Source organism: Agelaius tricolor, unplaced genomic scaffold (assembly GCF_023055355.1).
Source record: "Agelaius tricolor isolate 1412-34295 unplaced genomic scaffold, bAgeTri1.0.p SCAF_70, whole genome shotgun sequence".
NCBI classification, from domain to species: domain Eukaryota; kingdom Metazoa; phylum Chordata; class Aves; order Passeriformes; family Icteridae; genus Agelaius; species Agelaius tricolor.
In genome coordinates, this window is record NW_027269330.1 from 1,104,778 (window position 1) to 1,116,843 (window position 12,066).

Consider the following 12,066-nt stretch of genomic DNA (forward strand, 5'->3'; position numbering starts at 1 on the left):
TCCCTCTCCCGTCCCCTCCCCTGGCTGTCCCCTCCTGTCAGGAGCTGTGCAGAGCCAGAAGACAGCACAAAATCTCTCTCAATGGACACTTACTTCAAGAGAAAAATTAAATTAACAAATGTAGCAAAGCCCAATTAATATTTTGCACTTAAGAGAGTCTTGGCAGCTGAATGATACCAAAAAACACGTTTAACCAGCACACAGCGCGGGCTCAGGGCTCTGTCCTGCCCTGCATAGGAAGCATTCTCTCTGGAATATTAACTGAAATATCCTCTGCTTAAAGCAGCAAGATCAGTTTGACTTCACAGCTGCCAGATTAAACATCCAAACCCAGTTCAGCACTTAGGTAGGAAGAACTCATTAAAACCCAGCTTCCCTGTGTCCAGCAGAAATATTTTCCCCGGGGAGGGGAGAAGGAAGGCACAGTGGAGATGGTGCTTGTCATCAGATATAGTTTTAATAAAATGTACATAAGTTTACAAGCGGAACATTTCTTCATGATTACCAGGAACAGACGATCCCAACCAAAGAGTGCAAAATTGGAGCCCGGGGCTCTGCCAGGCATGGGGGGAACAGAGGGGACTGGGGGACACAAGTGTCTCATTGTGGGTCACTGTGGGGACCACGGACACCCCCAGCTCCTCCTGGACACAAAGGAGTTTTTCCAAAGCCAGACTCAGTGTTTGGGATGCTCCACCAGCTGCATCCCACACCACAGCAAGCCCCCTGCCCTCCCAGCCCATCCCTTTGGAGGCGAGGGATCAGGAACGCTGAGCAGCCTCGTCCCTCTGACTGCACAGGGGGATTTCTGGGTGTGTGTGAGGGTATTGACCCACCTACAGCAGTGGGTCGGTCTGTTGATCGCCAAAGTTTGGGCGCGGACCGTCCAGGGACCGGGGTTTTCGTCAGGCAGGAGGATTTTTTGGAGGCTCCCGGGAACCACGTTCCTGAGGACCAATGATTGCTGAGGTGTAATTTAGCAGTTGTGATGAGAGGGATGGTGAGTTCGTGTGTCATCTGAAGGGGGTGTTAATGGTAGATGAGTGTTGTTTTCTGTGTGCTTTTGTTGTTTTGGGTTTTCTGTAACAAAAAATCAACATGTAATGAAAATAGGAAAAGGTTATCATCTTGTGTTAATATGTGTGTTGTGTTGTATTGCTCTGTATTGCAGGCTGAGCACAGGGTGAACTCTCTGCTCCTTGCTGTGACACCTGGGCTGGCAGGGATGACACAGTGACCTCGGCTGGCCGATGCTGCCTGTGCCATCACCTGCCACTGACGTGTTTGATGAAAATCCTTTTGCTGGGATTTTTCTCCTGAGAAGCCTCAGAACAGAAATGGAACCAATAACAATCTGCTGGCTGTGGAGTGTGGGCTGGAGATGGTTTAGCAACAGGGGCATCTTGGATTGGTCTCCTGTGCATTGTTTCTACTTGATGACCAATCATGGTCCAGCTGCGTCGGGGCTGTGAGCAGTCCCAGGTTTTTATTATTCATTCCTTTCCAGCTTTCTGATGTCTCCTTGCTCTTTTAGTATAGTTCTAATATCTCATTTTCTTTTAATATAATAGAGATTATAAAATAATATTTCAGCCTTCTGAAAGGTGGAGTCAAGATTCTTGTCTCCTCCCTTGTCCTGGGGACCCTCAAACACCACCACAATCAGCGGCCGAGCGGGTTCGTGCGAGCCTCTCAGTGACCCTGGGCCGGTCCTGAGTCGGCAGCCCCGACACGGCCGAGAGCGGGGAGACACCCGAGGGTACTGAGGGCACCTGGGCTGGGGGCAGACACTCTCTGTGTGTGCCCCGAGGGTACTGAGGGCACCTGGGCTGGGGGGAGACACTCTCTGTGTGTGCCCCGAGGGTGCTGAGGGCACCTGGGCTGGGGGGAGACACTCTGTGTGTGTGCCCCGAGGGTGCTGAGGGCACCTGGGCTGGGGGGAGACACTCTCTGTGTGTGCCCCGAGGGTGCTGAGGGCACCTGGGCTGGGGGGAGACACTCTCTGTGCCCCAAGGGTGCTGAGGGCACCTGGGCTGGGGGGAGACACCCTCTGTGTGTGCCCTGAGGGTGCTGAGGGCACCTGGGCTGGGGGCAGACACTCTCTGTGTGTGCCCTGAGGGTGCTGAGGGCACCTGGGCTGGGGGCAGACACTCTCTGTGCCCCGAGGGTGCTGAGGGCACCTGGGCTGGGGGCAGACACTCTCTGTGCCCCGAGGGTGCTGAGGGCACCTGGGCTGGGGGCAGACACTCTCTGTGCCCCGAGGGTGCTGAGGGCACCTGGGCTGGGGGCAGACACTCTCTGTGTGTGCCCCGAGGGTGCTGAGGGCACCTGGGCTGGTGCCTTTGCAGCAGCAGAGACACCAGAGACATCGGTAGATGATAAAGGGCCGACTCTTAGCAGGGGTTAATCCAGGGCTTTATTAGGAGTCCCAGAGGAGCTCCTGCCCCTCAGGGGGCTCCTGCCGAGAGCCCCGGGAGATGTGCCAAGGTTACATTTAAAGGGAGGTGGAAACCAAAAGTAGAGAACATCCTACCAACCATTAAGTGACCCTAAGGGATGGATGCTGGGGGACAGACATACAGGACAGTGTATGGGGCAAGGCTTGGGGGGCTGACCCCTGGCCTCTGGCTCATCACTCGACACTTGGACCAAAACTTCTGCATGGAGGGGATGGGATCTGAGTGATTGACAGAGAGCCAGGGTGGGGTTTGGGGATGATCTCATCCCGGGAGAGGGATAACACAGGTAAAGGGAGGGGGGTACAGTTTGGGATAAACCATTTGGGAAAAATATGGGGATACAAAACAAAATGACTTCAAAGTATTACAAAGTATAAAAATGCACTACAGCAGGTTTGGGCAGCACCAAATAAAATGATTTAAAAATAGAAAAATTAAAAATAAAAATTATATAAAATTAAAATAACAAAATTAATTTAAAATAAATGAAAAACAAAATAAAAACTGTAAAGTGCTGTAAAGTGCCGTAAAAGTTTCATAAAAGGTAGTGCAAGACCCTCAAACACCACCACAATCACCAGCTTGAGTTGGTCTGGACAGCACCAAATAAAATAAAATAAAAAGCTTTAAAAATAGAAAAATTAAAAATTAAATAAAAAATAAAATTAAAAAATAAAGTAAACAGCTTTAAAAATAGAAAAATTAAAATTGAAAACTAAATAAAAATTAAAATAAAAAAAAAATAAAAAGCTTTAAAAATAGAAAAATTTAAAATCAAATAAAAAATAAAATTAAAAAAATAAAACAAAAAGCTTAAAAAAGAAAAATTGAAAAAAATTAAATAAAAAATAAAAATAAAAAACTAAAATAAATGCTTTAAAGAGAGAAAAATTAAAAATAAAAATTAAATAAAAAATAAAATTAAAAAAATAAAATAAAAAGTTTAAAAAAGAGAAAAATTTTAAAAATTAATTAAATAAAAAATAAAACTAAAAAAAATAAAATAAAAAGCTTAAAAAAGAGAAAAATTAAAAATATAAATTAAATAAAAAATAAAAATAAAAAAACTAAAATAAATGCTTTAAAAAAAGAAAAATTAAAAATATAAATTAAATAAAAAAATAAAATTAAAAAAATAAAATAAAAGGCTTTAAAAATATAAAAATTAAAAATTAAAAATAAAATTAAAAAATAAAAGAAAAAGCTTAAAAAAGAGAAAAATAAAAAATATAAATTAAATAAAAAATAAAATTAAAAAATAAAATAAAAGGCTTTAAAAATAGAAAAATTAAAAATAAAAATAAAATTTAAAATAAAATTAAAAAATAAAATAAAAAGATTTAAAAATAAAAAAATTCAAAATAAAAATAAAATTAAAAAATAAAGTAAAAAGCTTTAAAAATAGAAAAATTAAAACTGAAAACTAAATAATAAATAAAATTTAAAAAATAAAATAAAAAGCTTTAAAAATAGAAAAATATAAACTAAATAAAAAATAAAAAAAATAAAATAAAAAGCTTTAAAAATAGAAAAATTAAAAATAAAAATTAAATAAGAAATAAAATTTGAAAAATTAAAAATAAATGAAAAACAAAATAAAAACTGTAAAGTGCCATAAAGTGCCGTAAAAGTTCCATAAAAGGTAGTGCCGTAAAGCGCGACTGTCGTAAAACTGCTGGAAAAGGCGACTGTCGCAAAAGGTGCCGTAAAGCGCGAATGTAGTACGTGTCGTAAAAGGTGCCGTAAAGCGCGACTGTCGTAAAAGGTGTCGTAAAGCGCGACTGTCGTAAAAGGTGCCGTAAAGCAAAACTGTCGTAAAAGGTGCCGTAAAGCGCGACTGTCGTAAAAGGTGCCGTAAAGCGCGACTGTCGTAAAAGGTGCCGTAAAGCGCGACTGTCGCAAAAGGTGCCGTAAAGCGCGACTGTCGTAAAAGGTGCCGTAAAGCAAAACTGTCGTAAAAGGTGCCGTAAAGCGCGACTGTCGCAAAAGGTGCCGTAAAGCGCGACTGTCGCAAAAGGTGCCGTAAAGCAAAACTGTCGTAAAAGGTGCCGTAAAGCGCGACTGTCGCAAAAGGTGCCGTAAAGCGCGACTGTCGCAAAAGGTGCCGTAAAGCAAAGCTGTCGTAAAAGGTGCCGTAAAGCGCGACTGTCGTAAAAGGTGCCGTAAAGCAAAACTGTCGTAAAAGGTGCCGTAAAGCGCGACTGTCGTAAAAGGTGCCGTAAAGCAAAACTGTCGCAAAAGGTGCCGTAAAGCGCGACTGTCGCAAAAGGTGCCGTAAAGCGCGACTGTCGTAAAAGGTGCCGTAAAGCGCGACTGTCGCAAAAGGTGCCGTAAAGCGCGACTGTCGTAAAAGGTGCCGTAAAGCGCGACTGTCGTAAAAGGTGCCGTAAAGCGCGACTGTCGTAAAAGGTGCCGTAAAGCAAAACTGTCGTAAAAGGTGCCGTAAAGCAAAACTGTCGTAAAAGGTGCCGTAAAGCAAAACTGTCGTAAAAGTGTCGTAAATGTGCCGTAAAGCGCGACTGTCGCAAAAGGCGCCGTAAAGCGCGACTGCTGTAAAACGCGACTGCCGTAAAGTACCACAACAGGAGTTTTAGCCCTCATAGAATGGAATTTAATGAATTTCCCCAATGCTGGCCGTTCAGCCGTGTTTATCAGAGACTTTTGGGACGCAGGTGTTTAAACCCTTTAATTGCAGCTCCTGCCGGGCCATGGCTGCCGCGGGGCCGGTCCCAGCCCTCAGGTGCTGCCTGCAGCAGCCGCCCCGCCGAGCTCCGCCCCTCCTGCGGGCCCGCCCCTTCCCGCCGCGAGTCTCCAGCGGGACACGCCCCCCTGCTGACCGCACAGCTCCGGCACCCGCAGCCCCGCCCCCGCCCCTCCCACCAGCCCCGCCTTTGCCGTCCCGTCGGTCCCGGCCGTCCCGGCTACCGCGGGCCCCGCCCCTCAGTCCCGCCCACCGCCGTCACCGCGGCCCCGCCCCCGATTCCACCGCTTCCCCCCCGCTGCCAGTGCGGCCGCTCCTGCCCCCCCCACGCCCCCCTCGCCGACACAGCGGGGCCGGTGCTGGCCCGCGTCCCATCGCTGCTGCGTCTTTGCCGTTCCCTGCGGCTCCCGGATCTGCGGTGCCGAGCGCGCCTGGCGCGGCCGCGCTGCGCCCCCAGCACCCCCTGTGCGCGTTGCCGCGGGAGCCCGCCCCCCCCCGGCGTTCCAAGCACCTGCAGCGCACCCTGAGCTGCCCACGGGCCCCGTGGCAGCGCACACGCCCATGGCTGACCCTGTCCCTGCCAGCGTTTGGGAGCAATCCCCCGGTCCCGGCACGGCCCCGCTTGCGCTGGGACCGGGGCGCCCCAGCCCGCCCAGCCCCCCCGTGCCGGCGCCGCGGCGCCTACACCGGTGTGTGCAGCCTCTGCCGTGCCTGCGGCCGCTCCAGCCCCCCCGTGCCGGCGCCGCGGCGCCTACACCGGGGTCTGCAGCCTCTGCCGTGCCTGCGGCCGCTCCAGCCCCGCCTCCCGTCAGCGCCGCCCCTGCCCGCCGGGCCGGCAGCCACCGCAGCCCCCAGCGGCTGCACGCCGCGGCCGAGCCGCCGCCTGGCCCGGCGCCCGCCATGCCCCCCCCCCCCCCCCCGCAGCAGACTCCCGCCGCCTCCACGCCGCTCCTCCCGCCTCCCAGGATCATCTCCTGCTGACGAGGCCGCTCCGCCGCCGCCCGTGGGGCCGAGCCGCGCCTTCCCCACCGCGGCCCCGCTCTTCAGAGCTGCTGGATGGCGCGGCTCCACCGCCTCCTGCAACCACGGGCGTCCCGGCGTTCCGTTCCGCAGCCGCAGCCCCGGCTCCCGTTCCCGCAGCTCCGCCGCCTCCCGCACCCCCCACCCCCCCCGCCGCCATCAGGGCTGTCCCCACGTTGCCATAGTGACGGGACCCACGCATGGGCAGTTGCTACAAACCCCGCACCAGCGATATCGCTCCGCGCCGACTCATCCAACCACAGCGCCGCTTCCGGGATCAGCCGCACGCATGCGCGGTTCTATCCCCACGGCCCCGCCGCCACCCCGCACTGCCTTTGGGTGCAGCCCGGTCCCGGTTCCGAGCCGCCGCGTGCCGCTGTCCGGCCACAGCCGGCACCCCTGTGCCCGGGCATGCCGCTTCCGCCGCCACTGGGTCCATACACGGCACCACAGCAGGGGAAAACTGCAGCGCCTTGCGTGTATCCTTAACCGACAGCTGGTATCCCTCCGCGTTTTCGCCTTCCGCACCCCTAGCACCAAGTGGGACTACTTTGTGTCACGATTCGTCTGCACAGCCACATCCACGCACGCAAACCGTGTAACGAGGAGGGGGAGGCTGGAATATGACAGCTGCTTTAATTAATACAGGACAGAGAATTATTTTTCCCCTGCAAATGCCAACCCTTTGATCCTAGCACAAAAGAATTTCCAAAAAGAACAGTTCCCAAACAGCCCCAGAGTCCCCCCAGTGTCTGGGACAGATTTTTCGACCCAAAAAGAGACACTAAATCCTGAAAATTCCCCAGCATTAATCCCAAAATTAGAAAACTCACAAAAATCTTTTGATAATTTTCAACTAAGAGACTGGGATGAAGTCAGAGGCCAGATTTGCAAAGAAGAAAGTCCAAATCCTTTAGCTATGCCTGTGCCATTCAGCCAGCGACCCGCTGGTCTTAGAACACGGGTGGCTGTCCCACCTCATGAGACGTGACATTTACACCAAGAGAGAAATTAAATTAACAAGCGTAGCAAAGCCCAATTAATATTTTGCACTTAAGAGAGTCTTGGCAGCTGAATGATACCAAAAACCACGTTTAACCAGCACACAGCGAGGGCTCAGGGCTCTGTCCTGCCCTTGATGGGAAGGGTTCTCTCTGAAATATAAACTGGATACAAACTGAAATATCCTCTGCTTAAAGCAGCAAGATCAGTTTGACTTCACAGCTGCCAGATTAAACATCCAAACCCAGTTCAGCACTTAGGTAGGAAGAACTCATTAAAACCCAGCTTCCCTGTGTCCAGCAGAAATATTTTCCCCGGGGAGGGGAGAAGGAAGGCACAGTGGAGATGGTGCTTGTCATCAGATATAGTTTTAATAAAATGTACATAAGTTTACAAGCGGAACATTTCTTCATGATTACCAGGAACAGACGATCCCAACCAAAGAGTGCAAAATTGGAGCCCGGGGCTCTGCCAGGCATGGGGGGAACAGAGGGGACTGGGGGACACAAGTGTCTCATTGTGGGTCACTGTGGGGACCACGGACACCCCCAGCTCCTCCTGGACACAAAGGAGTTTTTCCAAAGCCAGACTCAGTGTTTGGGATGCTCCACCAGCTGCATCCCACACCACAGCAAGCCCCCTGCCCTCCCAGCCCATCCCTTTGGAGGCGAGGGATCAGGAACGCTGAGCAGCCTCGTCCCTCTGACTGCACAGGGGGATTCCTGGGTGTGTGTGAGGGTATTCACCCACCTACAGCAGAAACTGCAGGCTGGGGTTATTTCTAGAAACGCTAATGCAGCTGATCATCAGGAATGTGTTTCAGAACTGGAGCAGGGTTTCAGTGTCATGACACTACTGTGAAAGTGCTTTGGGGTCTGTCAGTGTGCTCCAAGGCATTGATTTAACACTGTGAGGAAAGGAACAAAAACCCACAAAAATTCAACTCCCCAGCACAAGAGTCTTTGGTGGAAGCTGAGTTAAAGTAACCGATTAGCACTTTGGAGTGGTGGAGTTCAGCACTTAAGGAGATCTCACCCGGTTTTGCTGCTGTGTCACACGGGGTCGGGGTCACAGCAGGAGAGGGGACACGGGGACAGTCCCCAAGTCCTGCAGCATTCACGGCAGTGAGCACAGAGCCAGCTGCTCGTTCTACTCACGCAGAAACTCTGATTGATCACTTGGAACAGAGACTTTAGTGCATTCAGTGGGTGAGAACCAGGAGCCAGCCCCTCTCCCAGGAGGAATCCAGGATTGTCACAGGGATGTGATAACCAGAGGACCCAGGGCAGTGAACACCTTTTACTACAGCATCCAAAAAGATGTGAAACCAGTGATTCTTTTCATAAAACTGATTTCAAAACACCCCATTGAGCCTGTATAAGTCTCACTTCATTAAGATCACTGATTGTGTGGCAAATAATTAGCATGATTCTTCCACATTCATTAAAACAGTAAGCTTCAGATGCTATGGAAATTGAATTTCCACTTAAACCCATCACGCTGAGGCTGCAGCAGTGGTAGTGCAGGATTAGGAGGAACACAGGCTGGAAATGAGACCGGTGTTAGCGTTGACAGGCATTGGAATTGAGTTTTCTGGCCATCACCAGAAGTCCCATTACCTTATGAGACACATGCAGAGATACAAAGGAGCTGCCTCCACTCCCAGAAGAGATTTCAGACCGTTTAAGCACTGGATGTGTCTGCAGGATCCCGAGCTCTGGGGCACAGTCAGCCTACCCCTGGTGTAAAGTGCATTCCAAAAGGCCAGCTGGGAGCTGAGCCTGCCCTGGGCCCAGCAGGGCTGCAGAGGAGCTGCAGAGCTCCGGGCACCTTCCCTTCCCAGCAGGAAGGGTCAGGCTGAGGCTCCTCCAGCTGAGGCTCCATGCACCTGCACGCGGCGCCGGCAGAAGCTGCACTGAAGCATTCAGAGGCAATTTTTCAAGTAAAAATGAAGAGAAGGAAGGAGAAGCTGCAGTGAGCAGAGGCAACGCCTTGAACCCCCGTGGCTCACGCAGGAGCAAAGCATCTCCCTGTTGCACAGGCTCATCCCACAGCACCAAGGCCTGGCCTCCCCTCAGCAGCTTCTGAGCACATCCCAGAGCTCAAGGGCAGCTCCTGGCTCAGTGTGCCTGTGACCCTCACACTCGCTCTCCTTGAATTCACAGTTTGCTGTCACAGTCATTCTCTGTCTCTCTCGCTGATTCCAGCAACAACCGACTTGGGGGAGCACATAATTAAAACTAAAACCACCTTTCGGGTGTATATTTAAACAGAAAACTAAACAACAAAACAGAATAAAAGCGTCAGCTTTGCTGAAGAAACATCTCAAGGGAAACCCAGAAAGTTCTCTACAGTACTTCTGTTTTCAGGAGGTGGTGATGGAGGGCAGAGAGCCCCACAGCCACCACGATGCACCAAAACCACCAAAGCCATCAAGTGCTTTGACTTGCTGATTTGGTCTTACAGAAGTGGCAATGTGTGTCACAGTGAGAGTTACCATCTAAGGAAATACTGTATCTTGAAGAAGGGTATAAAAAGAGTTTGCCTTTCCTAATAAATGCCTCAGTTTCTGTGCCAGGCTGAGTCCATGCCTCCATCATCACAGTCCTGTTCTTGGGAACAGGATAGAAAACATCACATCAGAAGGAGAGCAAATGGATTCTGTTTGGGTTCATCCTTAACCAACAGGAAAGCAACAGGCAGAATTGACTTTGAAGCTCTCTGCCAGTATAAACCAGTCTAAGGGGGCTGTGGCCTCTGCTGAGTCACAGCACATGAGGTACATCAGGACGGTTATGGAGCTGTTTACATCACAAATGTCCCATAAGGTCTACTTTTAATACTGTAAATACACATTTCTCCTTCACCATAAGTAGATTTCCATGTCCTACACTTTGGCATAGACCAGACAGGAAATACAAGTGTAAAAGTGAAAGCTCTGCCTGATTGTTTGCACGACCCTTTGATTTTCCAGCAACAGTAACAGACTGATTGCTTCACTGGCTTCACAACACCCTCCCTGCCTCCAGCCTGGGGCAGCAGCACTGCCTGGTGCTCCCATCCTGGGAGAGCAAAGCTGTGCTGCTGCCCTGGCTCTGCTCCACCAGCACTGCCCAGACTGGCACCAGACATCCCAGCACGGCTCTGGCTCTGTGGGCACGGCACCCACCTGCACACCCAGAGCTGCAGCAGGAATATCTCCGAGAGCAAAGGTCACAACAACCCTTTCACCTGTGAAATCATGTCCTTTCCAGAGCATTAGCAAGTCCTGCTTGACTGGCTCTGTAATTAATAAACCTTTGTAATTTATCTTGTAGTGCATTTCTCCACCCGGGACCAGAAAATATGGAATACTGTTGGTTTGAGAAAAGCATCTAAAAAAAAAGAAATAAATGGAGTGAAGACAGTGAGAGGAGGAAGGTGAGAAGCAACTGGAAAGGATACGAGGATCCTGAGAGCCAGGCATTCGGACAAACATAACTTAAATGCTTCACCTATGTATCACTGCAAATAGAGTTCTGACCAAAAATAATAATTACTTTATATATATATATGTATATATTGCTATGTCATTCAGTCCAGCTCAGAGGTGCGAGGTCCTCCCGGGGTGCTCCTGCAGCCAGCACAGCCCCCAGCACGTCAAGGCTTCTGCTTGGCGGCTTTGGAAGGGAAGGGCGCCGAGGCGAAGGGATCCGCGCCGGGCAGCTCCGTAGTCCTGGCGGACAGAGGGACAAGAGGGACAGAGCCCGCTATGGCCTGCCTGTTGGTCTGAGACACCACTTTGTAAGCAGCTATGGGCTGGGCCTCGGGCCCATCCTCGGGGCCGTAGTGCCGGGAATACTTGGCCAGGGCCTGCGGACGGAAGGGCTGGCTGGCCACGCAGCCCAGCGCGTCGCCCTGCTCCGGCAGCGCCGCCTTGCCGGGGCTGCCCTCCTGGGCCTCCACAGCTCTGGCGGGGCAGGGCTGGACATTGCCTGGCTGAGAAAAGCCAGCACAAGCGTGCGGGGATCTCGCAGAGGCCACGGGGCCGTGTGCTGCCGGGTCCAGGCCTGGGAACGGGGGCTGAGCTCGGCCGTCGCCCGCCTGGCTCAGGAAAGCGGGCGCTGAGAACGGCTCCTTGTGGGGAGTCAGCTCCTCCACGCTCTTCTTCTTGGTGAAAGGGGCCCTCAGAAACACATCTGCTTCCTCTGGGTGCCGCAGAGCTGCGTTGCCCTTACAGATAAAAGGAGCTTTGGTAAAGACATCCACTTCATCGGGGACCTTCCTGGAGCTCCGGAAAGGAGCCGTGGCAAACACGTCGGGCTCGTTGAAAACCTCCCCGCTGTGGGACTGGAAGGCCGGGAACAGCGGCTCCCCTGCCCTGGCCTGGGGCTGGGGATCCTCTTTGGAGGCCTCGTGCCTGGGCACAGGCTGCAGGAGCCCTGGGCACAACCTGCTCGTCTCCTCCTCCTCCTCCGAATCCATCAGCAAAGGCCTGGAGCCGCTGCAGTCCAGGATATCTCCCTCGTGGTCGGTCCCCTCCCCTTCGCTGCTGTAGAAGGAGCTGTTGCTTGAAGGACCATCCCTGGCCAGGTACTCTGAGTTGTGCTGCACTTTCACCTCCAGCATCTCGGGCTGGCCCTTGTACAAGGTGAGTCCATCAGCGCCAGGATCTCCTTTGCAGAGCTCGAGAGCCACGGCTGGGAACCGGCCCGGGTCCCTCTGCACACCTACAGACACAAGAGAAGGGAGTTACTGAGGCAGCTCAGCAGCCACAGCAAGGTACCCTGCACAGGAACGTCACGCTGCTCAGATGGAAACCACCACCATGAATGGAAAATGGGCAGGAGAGGGAGGGCAAATCAATGTAAAAACAATGCCAGGGAAGTGTTGGCAACACGGGTA

At 51.4% G+C, this 12,066-nt stretch overlaps 1 protein-coding gene across 1 annotated transcript in view; it reads right to left on the minus strand.

Annotated features, from left to right (window-relative positions):
* Positions 1-7,534: 7,534 nt before the first annotated feature.
* The window catches only part of AAK1 (AP2 associated kinase 1), a 55,424-nt gene continuing 50,892 nt past the window's right edge, over positions 7,535-12,066 (minus strand). Inside the window, exon 21 of the mRNA XM_071417768.1 lies at positions 7,535-11,891. Coding sequence (XP_071273869.1) covers positions 10,822-11,891 — 1,070 coding nt within the window. The 3' untranslated portion in view covers positions 7,535-10,821. The remainder of the gene's footprint in view (positions 11,892-12,066) is intronic.